Below are 18,256 nucleotides of genomic sequence, written 5' to 3'. Positions count from 1 at the left end.
TGCCACTTGCCACTTGCCACTGCGGCAGCTGCCCCTCGGCCACAGGCTTTGGTAGTCGCCCACTCCCCCCTCTTTCCTTCTCAAAGTCCTCATTGGGTATAATTGTAAGAACTTAAAAAAAATTGTTTATACAAATCGACCCGATCCATGCCCACAACTACTACTTTTTTGATTTTTTTTTTATAATTTTCTATCAATTTTATTTAAATAGTGAACCCTGTGGATTTACATTCTGGACTCGCCATTGGTGTAACGCATTTAAAATACATTAAAAAGGTATAAAAATGTTGCAAATAATTAAAAATTAACGTTATTTGTAATATTAAAATGTGTAGAAAATACATTGAAATCGATAAATATCTATAATCGTTGAATGACCTCTTTTTAGACAACATTTTTATTTTATTAGTTGAACAACATTCATCGTCATATATGAGTATCTTCAAACCTTTTTTTACTTGTGACACAGGAAACAACTACATATAACTGGCCACGAGTGAAGACGGGTCTACACAAGTATAAACCAACATTTGATAATGATTGTCCTTGAGTTTTGTTAATGGTCACAGCGAAACAATCAACTACGGGGAATTGTCTCTGCTGAAAATGGAATGAGATTCTTTTATCAGATGGAGTTAACTTCATGCGCGATATATAAGTAGTATCATTGAAGAATCTACCAGATATGATTCGGGCTTGAATGACGTGTCTTCCAAGCCTTACAATCTGTAATCTAGTACCATTACCCAGTCCTTTGGTTTGATTGATATTACTAAGTAACATGAATGGAACACTAGTTTTTAGTGTATGTTTATGGTTGGGAATTCAAGAACCCTTAAAACCATTCAACACATCTGGAGAGTATACTGACTCCTAAAAAGAATCTTGTGACTCAGTCTCACATAAGGAATCTGAACTCATATATGTTTCCTTCATCTTTCATTAATTGTAACATGTAGTCATTGATAGAATTGACTTCTTCGTTTGTATGGACAAAAATAGCTTTATCTTGAAAATACAGTGAATCATCAAGATGGTTTTCAAATGATGAATAAATGGTGGATACATTTGAATTAATATGGTCACATGTAGAGTGAACGATAACGTCTTCTAGAAATTCAACTTCAGCTTTACCATCATTAGGGCCACCAATAGTACATTCAATGAATGCTTTTGTCTCATTAAAATCATTACATGGACAGCCAATCTAAAGCCTAATGTTTACGGTTAAATGTAAAACTTTACATTAACGCCATAATCTGGATGAATGCAATGATGTTTGGACAATATCTGAATGATTCCCTCTTTGTATTACTGTAAGAATTTGTCTAAAGTCACCTCCAAATATAATGGTCTTGCCTCCAAATGGTTTATTCCTGTAAGATGAAGGGATAGTGTCTCTAAGTGTCCTATCAAATGTATCTAAAGAATGTCGGTGCATCAACGAAGCTTCATCCCAAATGATAAGTCTCGCTATATTCATTAGGGCAACTATGTCGTTATCTAACGTAATAGAATAAAACGAATCCTCATTCAAGTTAATTGGTATATGAAATCTTGAATGTGTTTTCCTACCTCCAGAAAGCAAGAATGTTGTAATTCCGCTTGAAGCGATGATGATAACGATTTCACATTTAGATGTAATAGCAGCAGACAAGGTCTTCCAAACAAATATTTTTCCGTCTCCTCCATAACCATATAAGAAAAGGACACCACCTTGTTTGTTGTTTACCACATTCATAATGGTATTAGAAACATTTTTTTGCTCGACATTTAATTTTAAATGCAATTCTTGATGCTCAACTTCAAGAATAAGTGGATCATAGTTAAGCTCATCTTGAGTTAATACATTACAAGATTCTTGAATGTATCTATGATCAGGAAATGGCATCTAGGGTATTTGCTTCAAACTCCATCCAAAGCTTAATCATGATTTCTCAAGGTATGACAATGTAAGGTGGAAAATTCCATCTAGTTTTAGCTTCAAACCTAAAAAACAGTAAACAACGAAATTATTTATTTGTAAAATGGATTAAAGTTAGCACATTTTTGGTGTAAATGGGTTATATTATTTGTAACACCCTGTTTGAAAGTACTCGGTTGGGGTCTTAGAAACCAAAGTGTACGGGCGATTCGGTATTTTATGGGTCTCGGGTTTCATCCGAAAGGTTTTGGACTTGGAGGTGTCGATGGGAGCGTAGGGCTTCCCGCCACCTTTTTGTGGATATAAAGTTCGTTGGAAACGGACTTAGAATGAAGGATTTATGACTCTTTGAAGTTATTGGCGAAAATGGCCCCTAATGGAAATAAATGACAAGGAAGGACCATTCATGAAAAGTGGAAGGCGCGTGGGTACGCCCAACGTAAGCTGGGTTACGCCCAACATATAAAAGGAAATGGTCGCAGGTGTTTTTGGCATACGCTCAACATACATGATGTACGCCCAGCGTACGTCTAGTGTCTAGAAACCCTAATTTTAGGGCCAACCACTATATAAAGAACTTAATGGCTCAAACCCTAGCCTCCTTATCTGTCCCCCAACCTCAGAGATACCCTAGAACGCCTCATCCTCTTATTCTTGTGTGGTTTTAACCTTAAGAAGCTCATTTTGGTGGTGTAAGCTTGGAAGAGGAAAAGAAGAAGTTGGCAAGGAAGAACTTGGGAAGTTAGAGCTCATAGATCTGGGATAGCATCATCCTTTGGGACTCCTTGCAGGTATAAAATTCATAACTTTACCTAAGAATGCTTAGATCTAGTGTAGTTTGGTTTTGGAGTCATTTTTGTCCCAAGAATGGACCTTTATGGTGAAATCTCGTTTGTGAGCTTAGGGTTGCCACCCTTAGAGCTAAAAGGGTCCCATAAGCAGTAAAGTCTCCATCTTGAATGTCTTAATGAGTTCATGCAAGAGATCTAGCCCTTTTCATGAAAGTAGAACATCATTTTTGGAGTTTGGGCTTGTTTGGGCCAAGTCACGAAGTCACCAAGTCAGTGACTTTATGGATTAAGACGTGGAAAAGGACCAGGATCTGTGATTGTAGCTTCTGAAGTGAAGTATTAAGCACTTAATGAGAAATGGACTTAACAGGGGGTTTACGCTGAGAGTACGTGAAGGTACGCCCAGCGTACGCACCACTTAGTCAGTACGCTTAGCGTACGTGGATGTACGCCCCGCGTACACTGTCAGTTGGGCCTTGTGCTATTGGGTCATGGTTTGGGCCATGCTTTGGGTCTTTGGGCCTTAGTGGGCCATCATAAGTCAGATAACTTAGGCTAAGAATATGTTTGGGCTTAGGGTAAGGCCCATTAGAGGGATTGGGCCCAATTGAGCAAATTAGGCCATTAGTGGGCCACTAGTGCGCTTGGAAAGCCTACCTAGTGTTGGGCTTTTGTTTTGGGATTGGACCTAGGTTTGGATCGTACTGGGCCAGGGGTAGAATGGTCATTTTACCCCATGCATGGATTAAGGATTATGGTATGGGACCCAATTGCTAATTGGATATATTGATTGGTAGTGGCAGCTCGGGAAGCTGGCAGGGCAGCAACTAAGGAATTCATGCGGGAAGCTTATGCAGTGCGAGGTGAGTCTCCTCACCATACCAATGGGTCTAAGGCACCAAGACCGGCCCATTATGCATTATGTGATATTATAGTTGATTTCGTGTTATGTGGTATGCTAGTTGATTTCGTGTTATGTGGTATGCTAGTTGATTTCGTGTTATGTGGTATGCTAGTTGATTATGTGGTATGTGATATGCTAGTTGTCTTTGTGATGCTTGCAGGGAAGACCTCGGGGGGTTCCCGAGGCACTAGGTTGTAAGATCTTGGAGGGTTTCCATGGCATCCTTAGTCAAGACCATGTGAGGGTTTCCACGACATTGGGCTAAGACCATGTGGGCGTTCCCATGGCACCCAGAGTAAGACCCTGGAGGGTTTTCAGGGCATCATTATATGTATGGTTGGTATGACGGTGGGCTAAGACCATGTGGGGGTTCCCATGGCACCCGGAGTAAGACCCTGGAGGGTTTCCAGGGCATCCTTATGTGTTTGTATGCATGTCTTGCGTGATTGATATGGTTTATGTAGCTTTTATAGCTAATATGGATTATGTGATTATGTGGACTGTGTGGGGTATGATCTGGGGAACTCACTAAACTTCGTGCTTACAGTTTTGTTTATTGGTTTCAGGTATCATCGTTTTGGAAAGGAAGGGCTCGGATTGATCGCAGTGCACGCACCTATGTTTTCCGCGTTGAATGATTTTGGGATGAATTCTGATAAATGTTTTTAATTAACAATGTTTTAGATGTTTGGAATAAATGATATCTATATTTTGACTATATTAAAAATGAAATTTTTTCCCTTGATTTTTGGGTCGTTACATTATTGGAAAGTTTAAATTAATAAAAATGGGTCAAAATGTGATTGTTTTGCTAATGTCAAAATGGTAATAATCAGGCCGTTTGGCATCAGGTTGAAATGGTGCGAAAACATCCATAATAACGCATTTTATAGAAATATACTTCAATTAAAAGGATCATTTATACTATAAAGTTAAAATGTGGATTTTGCCTTTCTCATTTCATGTATTATAATATTAAGTAACCACAATAATTAACAATTGTTGGTTAGATGCCATCAATCTTTCTATAAAGTTGATTTTTTATGTACTTTTTATTTTTTTGTTTTGCAATTTTTTGTATTAGTATGAACTAAAATTAACTATAAATAAGTTTATTTACTTGTCACGCTGATTTCTTGTTTATGAACGTAAATGACATCATCCGAACGACAATTATAGGTCTCTTTAAAACATGATTAGGACTAGACAAACTATTTGATGTAATCACATAACAAAGAGAGACCTACAGAAAGAAGCATTGGCCCAATGATGTGTTTCATGTATTGAAGAAATGTACTCTCTATCATCATCTAAAAGACCAAGAGCATAACAAGCATCTTTGTAAGAGTCATAAATGGTGTCGTCAACCGTCATAATATCTTCATAGCAAGTAGGACCCTTCACTTTGTTAAGAAAAATGTGTAGGTAATAAGTTGTTGGATTAGGTGTCTAAGCCCATAACTATTATTGGTATGTACTTGACCCGAGAGTAGCATGGTCCATTTGGGTTGCATGGCATCGGAACAATTTGGATAGACTTTTGTGAGAAGAGGATATTTATGATTTATTAATATATGATAAGTTCTAATATATTAATATTATTTAATTAGTATTGATCAAGAATTAGTTTGGAATTAATTTTATGATCAAAAGAGACTAATTAAATAAACGGGGATTGATTTGGTAAATCATTCATTTTTATAAAGTGGGCTTATGATCCATAGTTCTTCATGTTGGGCTAAACCCATGTGGTGACCCATGGATAATCCATGGAGGTTAAAACCCATGGATCATGAGGAATATGGAAATTCATGAGTTACATGGTGTAACCCTAATGTGCACACTATATAAAAAGCCTCATAGCTCATGAAATGGCACTAGTGATAGACACATGAGGGCTAGCCGTTTTTTAGTGTAAATGATCTTCTCTCAAGTTATTCCAATTGTTGGTGGTGTTGTGTGAACTATTTGAGGTGCAACACTTGGGGCACTAAGCTCTTTAAAGGTACAAGGAATCAAGCTACAACAAAAGGTATGTCATTAAACTATATTTCATATTGTATATACTCCATAATATGCTAGTTAGGATGATACCTTGGAAAAATTGATGTTTGCATGTATAATAGAGAAAACATAGATCCAAGGTATATAGGGTTGCATGTACACCATAGGAGTGTTAGAATGCTCAAAACCCAATAGTGGTATCAAAGCCTATGGTTGTTTTCAATTATACTTGATGCTACTTGCTTGAAAAGGCTGAAAAAACTCGTTTTTGTGCATTATGGACAGTGAACTCGCCGAGTCCACTGATGGACTCACCGAGTCCACTCACAAATTCATCCAACTCACCGAGTTTGTTCATGCACTCGACGAGTTGGAACCCCTGACAGCATATTTTCGAGTTTTAAGGCTGAAATTGGTCTAGGATCATTACCCTAAGCTGGTTTTGAACTTATAAACCTGTTTTTGATGTGGTAATGATCATGCTAATCCAATTCAAAAGATAATTGTCAAAGTTTCATGTTTTGTATTAGTTTAATGGTTAGGCTAATTACATGAAAAATGTTTGATTTGAATTTTCTTGTTCATATGAGTTTAATCTAGATCATGAATATTGCTAGATATGTTTGTTAGTTTATTTGGTGATTTAAATGGCATTTAATGGATTCCATAAATTGTCCTCAAGTTATGGAAAACCAAAAGTTTTTCCTTTAAAAAGTTATTAAAGCCATATGTTATAAACTTAAAGAGTCTTTTTCCATAAATAGTTTTATGAACTCCATAACGTGTCCTCAAGTTATGGATTCTCAACAAGTTATGGATTCTCAACAAGTTATGGATTCTCAAGAGTCTCTCCATTAAAGCTATATTAAACTCATATGTTATGGATTCCAAAAGTTTTTTGAATTGTTCAAAACTTGCCCTCAAGTTTTGGAATTTGTAAAGTTACCCCTCATGTATACTTTAGTTCCGAACCCTAGAACTTTAAAGTTTAAAATTCTACCCTTATACTATTATAATATTATAGGCTTAATATTTATATATATGTATAAGAACAAAGTCAGTCTTACCGTTAGTAGGCCTCATTCACGAAGCCGATCTATAATGGGTATAAGGTTATTGCCTATAAAATGGTAGTTTAATGGGTGTCCATTCTCACTCACCGCTTCCTTGACTGGTGGATGGTCGTTAGCCGAACGGGTAGGAAAGGACTCTAATTCACCCTTAATTAAAAGTATAATGATAAATATAAAGTAACTAAACACTTATAAATTCCCAATCTTAGTTACTTAGGAAAATGTGAATATGGTGCTAACCCATGAAATTGCACTTTGCACCTTCTTAAGCCATTAGTGGAGCGTGTGTGGTTAACCAGCACACTAATATGGGACTAACAATGTGTGGCAAAGGGTAGCTTGATGTTAATCATAGATCAATGGAGCGTGTATGGTTAACCGGCACATTGATTCTGTGGTTGTAACATTGGGTGTACCAAGCTAATTTGCATGGTTATTCACACCTTGTTTGTGATCCTCGACATCCCAGTCACAAATTTGAAGGGCACACTCGATATTTAAACATGCCATTGATTTGTTCAATGAATATCAAAGGATCTAGGAGTTTCAATTCACTTGAAACCTAAAACTCTTTTTCGTTTTTCGTGGTGGAAATTGGTAAATCGTCATTTGGCTACCTTCAAATATTTTTCAGTTTGGATTACAACATCCCTCTTCCAAATTGTAAAATATTGTGTTTGGTCCTAGCCTTAATATTTCATTTGGGTGTTATACTAAGGACTTAAATCAACTAACTTGAATTTCTCCCATTGTAGATGTCTAGTTCATACAACCATGGTCTTCCCATATCCTTTAGAACAAGCTTTCCTCTTGAAGATGATGTCCCGCGGTTGGATCGTGGAAGTCATACTTCACTTCTTCCACCTCCTCCGATAATTCTCCCTAACCCACAAGTTCAAAGACTTGAAAAATTCAAGGTCACTCAAGCCCTACTTGCATTGAAACATCAAGATGGAAGGCCTGTGTGTACTCACGTCTTGGAGATGAAGTCACATATTAACAGGCTGAGAGTATTGGGTGTCGTTGTCTCGAAGTTGGCGGTTTAAATGGGTTCTTCAATCACTTCCTGGGTCATATAGTGAGTTCATTAAGGACTACTATGTGACAGACCACGACATGACCCTTGTTGATCTTACCTATTTGCTTGTTGCTGCTGAATCAGCAATGATTTGGCGCACTGGAAAAGCAAATTTGATTGGAAGATCTACTCCCCAAACTTCCATGGACATTGACAATGGAAATATTGGAAGTCCAGAAAAGATTTCTCTTTCCAAGGGAAAGAGAAAAGCTAAGTCTGAGATTGTCCCGTGTACCATTCCTAAAGATTCTATATGTTTCTATTGCCAAGAGAAGTGGAATTGGTTGCGAAGCTGCCCTGACTACCTGATAGATCTGAGAAAAGGTAGAATCTAAAAGTTTGACTCTAATTCAGGTAAGTCTATTGTCTAACTCTATTAAGTTCCTAATTGTTGATTCTTAACACATGATGTGACAAGGTTGCATTTTGATGTTTTGTAGGATCATGCAAAGGGAAGGAAGCTTAAAGGTAGAGTATGTTGAATTTGATCGCGAAGATGGATTTCAATCGCATGGTTTGAAGATCGGATTTTTGAGCTGCTGCTTAGAAGTTATGATAGGTTGCTAGGAAATATGTAATAACATAGTTTTCATTTGTAATTGCATTGTAAGGATAAGTTTTTTCCGCATTTTATAAATAAATAAATTTTTTGTTGATTTTATCTTATCTTATATCTCCTTAAAATGAAATTTATGAAAAATTGATGTTTGTGTGTTTCTATTGTTAGCAATATGAATTTGATTCTTTCGTTTGTGGTAGTATCGAGTATTTGCCAAATAAGGATAGATTCTCGTCACCCAAGTATCAATTGGACAGAAACTTGGAATCATGCAAGTTGTATTGTATGATGAATGAGAATTTTCATCTTTGGTAAATTAATACTAATTCCTTTTTCACATGTATATGTGAGTCAAGTGAAGGACTATATGATCAGGTACACTGGGTGTGCGCTGGTCAAGATCCACCACAAAGATCGATAAGACTATTCGTCATGATTTACTAAGGTTTAGTAAACATGGTTATACTTACATATTTAAGTATAATTCCTGTAACATCCTGTTTCAGATTGTCTGTGATTAGGGTTCGTGGGCTGCAAACCGGGCATGAGGAGGTCTCGGGGTTGCAACGAGTTGCTAGAAGCTTAGGGCATATCGTCACCTTTCCGTGGGTTTGAGGTTCATGGGAATCGGGGTTATATCGAGGAAGCGATGGAAGTTTGAAGTTGTGGCAGGATAAGTCCCTTAATTGAGAAAGGTGGAAGCTGAGTACGCTGGGCGTACATATGTGTACGCTTAGCGTACTCATGTGCGTGATTTTCAAGCGGATACACCTAGTACGCTGGGCGTACTAGGCCCAGAGTGAAAACCCTCATTTCTAGCCACCATTCTCAGACATCAAACCCTAAGTGTGCCCTAACCCTCATTTTAGAGCTTGTGAGTGCATTTGTGAGCCTTTGAGAGTGTTTGTGTGTTCTTGAAGAGAAGAGAAAGCTTTGGAGAAGAAGGAGTGGGAGTCCAAGCTTTTGGATCTGAGCAAATCTGAGTTGGGAGCTTCATATAGAGGTATAAAGCTTCAAACTTTACCATTCTTTTGTTATGTGCATCATAGATGAGACTTTTAGGGTTTTGTCCTAAAAAGGTGGACACTTTATGAGATGTTGAGTTCCAGAGACTAGGACCAACCCCTTTTGAGTATATTAGTGGTGTAATGTCATAAAAATCCAATCTTGGTCGTTGGAATCAAGCCATGCATGTGTTATGAGCTTTTTGAGATAAGAGAGTGAGTGTTTTGGGTGTTTGTGACCTTTCCAGCCATGCAAAGGCTAAAAGTCACTGACTTTATGGAGTAAGAGCCATTAGGGAGTCCAGATCTGGGATTTAAGTTAATGTCTTAACTGATTAAGACCAAAGGAGTAGAAAGAGTGAATATGGGGAGTACGCTGAGCATAATTCCTGTACGCCCCGCGTACTGCCCCAGTGTCCCTGATGGCCAAATCTGGATTGTGAGTACATTGAGCGTACCAAGGGAGGTACACCCCGCGTAACCTCACTGTCGATTTTTGGGCTAAGTCTCATTTTGGGCCTTGAGTGTTGGGCCTGGAGTTTAGGCTTGTTTCAATAGAGTATTGGACCAGAGGAATATATATTCGTGCTTGGACCCTTAAGTTGGGCTTGCCATTTAGTTTTGAGAGTGGGCCTCAGGTGAGCCCATTTATTATTGGGCCTTGGTGGGCCCAATGGGTTTTAGGCTATTAATAGGCTGGTTAATGGTCTACCCTTAGACCTAATGAGTGAGAGTTTGGACTTAGTTCGTAATTGGGTTAGTTGTGGGTTTGGCTCAGAGTTAGAGGCCGGTGCGCAGCAGCAGCGTTTTTAGGGGCTGTTCTTCATCCGAGGTGAGTCTTCTCACAATACTTACCATGAGTGGTATCCTTGTGTGACTGAGATGTCTTATGTTCTTATTTGTATGTTGTGATATTCTGCATTGTGTCTCTGTGATATATGTTGAGTATTGTATTTATGAGCTTATTGAGTTAGGACCGGAGGGTCCACCTGAGTTCTGGGACCGGAGGGTCCCACTGAGACACATTGACCGGAGGGTCTTATCTGAGTATAGCCATGAGAGGCTACTGAGATGTGTGTGGTATTTTGGGGCACTCATTAAGCTTCGTGCTTACCGTGTTATGTGTTATGTGTTATGTGTTATGTGTTTCAGGTTTTTCTATGGATCACGGGAAGGCAACGGCTTGATTGTACACACCAGAGAAAGACTTATGCTTTGAGGATCCTGGATTACTAATCAAACAATTATGAAGATGCGTTTTGTAAACTAAATAAATGAGATTTTGTGAAATACGTTATGAGAATTATAGGATTTTAAAATGAAAAATTTGTTGGGAAATTTACGGTGTTACAAGTTGGTATCAAAGCCTTGGTTTGAGGGATTCGGATGCACCTTCGAGTATATCTGGACTCAAACTGAGGATTTGAGAAAAGTTTTCAAAAGAAATGATTTTTCTAAAATGAGAAAGAGTTTCTAAGAGAAAAACGAGAAGGAGCAGTGTGTACAATCAACCAGAGCCCGAACGGTGATTTCCCAAAATACCCTTACTTATTTGTGATATAAGTTATTATTGAGATATTAGTGATGCATGCTAGAAGATAGGCTAGGTATTTCATATTCTAGGGCTAGAGTTGCGTGATTTGTGATGCCTTAGCCTAGGAATTTTGCTATCTGTGATGTGCTTTGAGTATGTGTTGAGTAAGAGTATCCAGCAGGAACCTTTTAGAGAGAACTTTGAGTAGAGGAGTAGTCTAGGTGAGATACCTAGATGAGTATTGGAGGAGCCTACTGAGAGAGTAGTTAAATATCCGTGAGGGGGTAGAGTTTCTTGAGTTCAGTGATACCTTTGAGAGTAAAGGGAGTGGTGACCTAGAGTGGTTTTATGTGTTTGTAGAGATTATTCGGTGCCGGAATGCTACTTGCTTCATGCTTTGTGGAACTCTTGATGATGGGAGTCAGCTACTAAGTGAATATGACGATATCCAGGAGGTAGATGGTTGGCATCATAAGGAGTTCTTCAGCAGCTGAAGGCAGAGAAGTGAGGGAACCTAGGAAGAGCCTAGGGAGTGGCCTTAGACAGATGAGTACGCTGATAGAGGAGGGTATTCGCTAGGAAGCGACCAGCTTTAGCGGGATTGGTGATCAAGAAGGTTGAGGAGCTACTTAGGAAATTCTGGGACAATCCGTGTGGAAAATACGGGTAGATGTGGCAGGTAGTATGGGCTCGTACTACTAAAAGAAGAGGACCCGTAATCGAAATAGGGAGAATACCAGAGGTTCTAAGTAGCAGATTGAGAGGATATAACATGGTTCGGGTACCATGATTCATGGAAGATTGAGAGGTGATCACATGGTTCGAGTACCATGATTCGTGGCGGTTAGTGCTTCTAGTTTTACCAGTTGTCCCGTGGTGGTTGATTAGTATATGATCAGATGATAGAGTGTGGGGCCAGAGGGCCATGTCGAGCAAGTTTTAATGGAGTATACCTCGAAAGGGAAATCGACTTCGTTTCTGAGGGATTTTATTGGTGAGATGTTAGTTGGAGTCGCAAGGCTCAGGAATGAGTAGAGATGATGCTTATTGGAGGATCGAGGTCTGAAACGAGCCATCGGCTGATGGATGAGACGTCACCTTCTGTGGCAAGAGTTGCGTTGTTCCCGTTTCTGGGAGGAGCGAAGGAGATATCGAGTTTCCGGTTTCAGAGTTTGGAGGTAAACCCCATGGGGTAGCATATGGTGGTGACCTTTTCATCAAAGTATTTGGGCAGTTTGTCTGCTGCGAGGTATTTCTTGTACCATGGAGTCATTAGTGGAGGCTGAGATGGAAGAGACCCGGGAAGGTGCCTTTATGAGTGTGGCATGATTTTAGCAGCAGTTTCAGGAGCTTAAGAGGAATATATCGGGGTGGTGGCCCGCGTGGTTATGTCGTGTATCGGTTGTGAGAGTGAGGTCTCGTGCTTTGATGATGATTCCCGTGTTGGGAGGCTGGTCGAGGAGTCAGAGATGAGGTGTGTGATAGTGCATTATTTCCAGATTGAGGGTCAGGGTTATTTCGGAACAGTTGAGGTATCCGGCGGTGTGTTAGTCTGAGGTTTCGATATGACCAGAGGCAGTCAAGTTGGGGGTTCTGAGATTCTTGTCTGAGTTACGGGATATTTGGGGTCGCTTGGTTTCCATCGGTAAGATTATTGAGTGTTTGTGTGGTACGTTCCAAGAGTCAAGTGTGATGTACATGCTGAATCAGTCCATGGAGTAAATTGTTGGTATGCCGACTGGTGATGGTTCGAACCCTGAGTGGGGGAGAACTAGGTATTCAATTGAGAAGATCAGCAATTCATTCAAGTGCATCTGATTATGGAAATCTGCGGTGCGGACACATGAAACCTGGGATATTGGTGGATGCGGCGAGGTGTGAGGCGGGATGATGTACGAGTATGTGCTTAAGGAAGGATGTATGAATCCACGGCAAGTGGCCGTTGGTCAGAGGATTTATGATGGCTAGAAATTTCCGAGTTTGCAAATGTTGAGTTCGAGGCAGACGGGTCGCTGAGTTCAGGGTGCAATAGCTGAGATTTGCGGGTATAGGTATAGATTGTAATCTATACTCCAGAAGAGGGCAGCAGTTGGTTTGTCGACCAATTTTAGAGTCAGTATGAGTAGTTCCTATGGGCGGTGATCAGTAGAGGGTGGAGCTTCATATTTTCATCAACATGTATTCAGTCGTTGACGAATCCTCCATGTTCCAATTTGGGAGATGGGAGTATTTCAAGGTTTCGAGTTGTGTAAGTGAAAGATCATTGGTAAAGGAAAGACCGCGTGAGACTCTGTGATGGTGTACCGAGGTACCCGAGTATGATGTCATAATTTTGGTCATGTTAGTACTCGAGTTGTGAGATGGCGAGTGTAGTACCGAGTGATTTTTTTCCAGTGGGAACCCATCAGTTAATTGTCGCCGGAGTGAGACTGTCTAAGGGTGTATCTGTGCTGAGACTAGTGCCTTGCCTGCGAGAACTTACATCAGGAGTGGTGGTGCATAAGTTGGGTGAGTGTAAGCACATATCTATGTTGAGCTGCGGAGCATGAGTTGGTGAACTCAGTGTGGTGATGACTTGATGATGAGGTTATGGGGTGATAAGGGAGCAAGTGGATCCAGGTGGGAGTAATTGCTTGGGATTATCAGGAGAAACCGTGGAGTGAGCCCATGGTGAGTCAGTAAGCGAGAGAGTGTTGTAAGACTACGGGGAGCCGTAGCATCCATGAATCAGTGGAAGAGAGTGTCATGATACTACGGGGAGCCGTAGTATTCACTGGATAGTGGGAGGGAGCTGTGATACTACGGGGACCCGTGGTATTCACTAGTCAGCTAGAGAGTGTCGTGATACTGCGGGGAGCCGTAGTATTCACTGGTTAGAGCAAGAGTGTCGTGATACTACGGGGAGCCGTAGTATTCACTGGTTAGAGCGAGAGTGTTGTGAAACTGCGGGGAGTCGTAGCATTCACGAGTCAGTGAGAGAGTGTCGCAAGTCTGCGGGGAGTCGTAGCATTCATGAGTCAGTAAAGGAGAATCTTAAGACTACGGGGGGAACCATAGCACTCAGTAATCGATAAGGGTGAATACTGTTCTGCCGGGAGCTGTAGTATTCACTAGTCAGAGTATGGCGCAGAGGAGTTCTTAGGCTTGGGTAGCCTTACCACTTGAGTCATCGGGAGCCTGGTTGCCGAACCAGAGGCGAGACGAGGGTCTTCGTGTCGGTTGAAAATCGCTGTATTCCTGGGATGAGGAGGGATTATCGAAATCGGAACGAATTAAAGAGATGGTGTGTGCATAAATCCGCGAATTTTGGGTCATGAGTTGAGTACCAGATTGGAAATGAGTGGTTCCAATTCTGCTATTGAATCAGATTCTCGAGCTCGAGTCTGGATCCATTTGTGTATTGAATAGGCGATATGAGGTTTCAGATTCGTGGATGTGTTTCGTTTTGAAGGGGGGGGGGGGTATTGACCTTCATCTGATATCTTAGGCCGGAGTGGATTGGTTTCGTTGGTATGGGAATAACCGCGAGACACATGGAACCAGTGCGTGGTTGACGACAGAGGTCGGAGGTGAGACGATTTCAGATGAGTTGTAGCATTCGCTTGGGGTGAAGCGAACTTCGTGACTTGCGTGTCGCGATGAGTCGAGATAGTTATCGTGAGAAGGAAGTCGGTGAGACGTTTTTGGTTTGCAATGAGTAACCTTTGGAGGTTCATCTTTTAGGTCGGGAACTGACCTGATGCTCAGTGTTGAAGGGTATAATTGAAAGGAAGCTGGGGCGTATGTTTATAGATATCAGAGGACACTTCCAAGCGAGCATGATCTTTTCTTGTGTTTGAGTTTTGGGGTTCTTTCCTTCTGATAGTTGTTCAGGCGGTGGGTCCTTAGGGGATTATGACCTTTCCGTTCCTTTTGAGGTGCGACCGGGATCGATTAGAGAATCAAAGTTGGAAAAGAGTGTTATTAGAGTCTGATAGCTGATGGGCGATTAGCAGGATGATGTTTTGCGAAGGTGGTCTGGCAGGGAGATAGACCACTAGAGTTTCAAGTTCTGGAGAGTCAGATCGAGTATCGCTGCGGCAGTTGGGTCTGTCCTTCTTCGGGGTCGGGAGTCCCTGTCGGGTTCAGGTGCTTTTGTATGAGATTGTTGTAGTTTATGGGGTCTATTCAGTGGTACTTCTCGGGTTTGGGTTCGATCTATGTGTTGATAAGGAGCGATTTCGAGGGCGAAATCTGATTCAAGTGGGGGAGAATTGTAACATCCTGTTTCGGATTGTCCATGATTAGGGTTCGTGGGCTGCAAACTGGGCATGAGGAGGTCTCCGGGTTGCGACGAGTTGCTAGAAGCTTAGGGAATCTCGTCACCTTTCCGTGGGTTTGAAGTTCATGGGAATCGAGGTTATATCGATGAAGCGATGGAATTTTGAAGTTGTGGCAGGATAAGTCCCTTAATTGAGAAAGGTGGCAGCTGAGTACGCTGGGCGTACATATGTGTACGCTTAGCGTACTCATGTGCCTGATTTTCAAGCAGAGCCACCTAGTACGTTGGGCGTACCAGAGGGTACGCTGGGCGTACTAGGCCCAGAGTGAAAACCCTAATTTAGGGTGAGTCCCCTATATAAAGGATATGATGGCCTCATTTCTAGCCACCATTCTCAGACATCAAACCCTAAGTGTGCCCTAACCCTCGTTTTAGAGCTTGTGAGTGCATTTGTGAGCCTTTGAGAGTGTTTGTGTGTTCTTGAAGAGAAGAGAAAGCTTTGGAGAAGAAGGAGTGGGAGTCCAAGCTTTTGGATCTGAGCAAATCTGAGTTGGGAGCTTCATATAGAGGTATAAAGCTTCAAACTTTACCATTCTTTTGTTATATGCATCATAGATCAGACTTTTAGGGTTTTGTCCCAAAAAGTTGGACACTTTATGAGATGTTAAGTTCCAGTGACTAGGACCAACCCCTTTTGAGTATATTAGTGGTGTAATGTCATAAAAATCCAATCTTGGTCGTTGGAATCAAGCCATGCATGTGTTATGAACTTTTTGAGATAAGAGAGTGAGTGTTTTGGGTGTTTGTGACCTTTCCAGCGATGCAAAGGCTAAAAGTCACTGACGTTATGGAGTAAGAGCCATTAGGGAGTCCAGATCTGGGATTTAAGTTAATGTCTTAACTGATTAAGACCAAAGGAGTAGAAAGAGTGAATCTGGGGAGTACGCTGAGCATAATTCATGTACGCCCCGCGTACTGCCCCAGTGTCCCCGATGGCCAAATCTGGATTTTGAGTACGCTGAGCGTACCAAGCGAGGTACGCCTCGCGTAACCTCACTGTGGACTTTTGGGCTAAGTCTCATTTTGGGCCTTGAGTGTTGGGCCTGGAGTTTGGGCTTGTTGCAATAGAGTATTGGACCATAGGAATATATATATATATATATATATATATATATATATATATATATATATATATATATATATATATATATATATATATATATATATATATATATATATATATTCGTGCTTGGACCCTTAAGTTGGGCTTGCCATTTAGCTTTGAGAGTGGGCCTCGGGTGAGCCCATTTATTATTGGGCCTTGGTGTGCCCAATGGGTTTTAGGCTATTAATGGGCTGGTTAATGGTCTACCCTTAGACCTAATGAGTGAGAGTTTGGACTTAGTTCCTAATTGGGTTAATTGTGGGTTTGGCTCAGAGTTAGAGGCCGGTGCGTAGCAGCATCGTTTTTAGGGGCTGTTCTTCATCCGAGGTGAGTCTTCTCACTATACTTACCATGAGTGGTATCCTTGTGTGACTGAGATGTCTTATGTGCTTATTTGTATGTTGTGATATTCTGCATTATGTCTCTGTGATTTATGCTGAGTATTGTATTTATGAGCTTATTAAGTTAGAACTAGAGGGTCCACCTGAGTTCTGGGACCGGAGGGTCCTACTGAGACACATTGACCGGAGGGTCTTATCTGAGTATAGCCATGCGAGGCTACTGAGATGTGTGTGGTATTTTGGGGAACTCACTAAGCTTCGTGATTACCGTGTTATGTGTTATGTGTTTCAGGTTTTTCTCAGGATCGCAGGAAGGCAACGGCTCGATTGTACACACCAGAGAAAGAGTTATGTTTTGAGGATCCTGTATTACAAATCAAACAATTATGAAGATGCGTTTTGTAAACTAAATAAATGAGATTTTGTGAAATGCGTTATGAGAATTATATGATTTTAAAATGAAAAAATTGTTGGGAAATTGACGGTGTCACAATTCTGTAACATTTGAAAAGGTTCAATGTATGGCATAACGAATGAGAATAATCAAATTAGGCAGAAAGATAAAAGTGTCTCCAATCTGAAAAGATGGGAGAGTACTTTAGTATCATGTTTTATGATCATCTTAATGTTTATGGAAAAACCATGTCACAATTGATCCTCTAAGGATATCTTAGTGCATTTATATGGCTAAGAAGAGGAATCGTGAAATGTTGAAATGGTTAGATCAAGAAAATGAGTCATGCTTCGTTCCCAAAACAAGTCTTAGAGTAATACTCCAAGATTGTAACTCTGAGTGACATAATCTTAAGAAAGGTTTAAAACACTTATCAAATGTAGAGTAAAAGTTTTCTACTATTGTACATTTGAAATTGGTAAGTTGTGATGTTTTGGATAAAACAAAGACCAACTAAGGCCAATTGTGTGAAGTGTGTATCTTGATTAGAATCCCCACTAAGTCTTGAATATTGTTTCGTCAAGTAATGTTCCTTGACAAAGTGAATCATATATGTCAAGAGGTTATTGGGAGTCTTAAAGATCTTAACAAGTTTCAAGAACTAATCAAGAATCAACCTATTGTCAAACGCTAGCACACGACTTGAGGTTTGTGACCTATCGTGTTCACATATTCTTGTTTATGTGCTCATTCCAGTTAAAGTTGACTATGCATATGAGTTCTGAGAGTTCTCAATTGGTTGCATAACGACCTAGAAGCCTTTTCATAATTTGAATTGTGATATTTGCATTCTCAAATTCGATTATGATTACGGCATCCCTTTTCATAATTTGAATTGTGAGAAATGGAAATGGTCTAAACATTTCAGACTTATGGTTGTAAGTTCTAAAATTGTTTAGACACACATGTGAGCTGTCTAAGGAAAGGTGTATGATTTTGAGAACCCTAGATAAAGTCTTATCGAAGCATCTCATATCAGAAATCTGAACTTTGGGAAGAAAGTCAATAAGTATTGATTTCTAGAAGACCAGCTGATTTCTGGGTACATGTCAAAGTTAGTGGGAGCATAAGTGTTATGCTGGTAAGATAATAATTATAATGCTAGTGGGAGCATAATTATTATGGAAAGTGTTGCAAGTTAGCAATGTTAATTATAGAAAACAA

General features: G+C 40.3%; 1 protein-coding gene across 1 annotated transcript; it reads right to left on the bottom strand.

Annotated features, from left to right (window-relative positions):
• Positions 1-1,246: 1,246 nt before the first annotated feature.
• LOC145122113 (uncharacterized) lies at positions 1,247-1,891 on the bottom strand. The gene has a single exon (XM_079057773.1). It carries the CDS (start codon positions 1,889-1,891, stop codon positions 1,247-1,249), a length of 645 nt encoding a protein of 214 aa, XP_078913899.1.
• Positions 1,892-18,256: the final 16,365 nt, after the last annotated feature.

This window comes from Lactuca virosa, chromosome 6 (genome assembly GCF_052849685.1).
Source record: "Lactuca virosa cultivar CGN04683 chromosome 6, Lactuca_virosa_CGN04683_v6, whole genome shotgun sequence".
NCBI classification, from domain to species: domain Eukaryota; kingdom Viridiplantae; phylum Streptophyta; class Magnoliopsida; order Asterales; family Asteraceae; genus Lactuca; species Lactuca virosa.
This window is presented reverse-complemented; position numbering and strand designations above follow the sequence as displayed.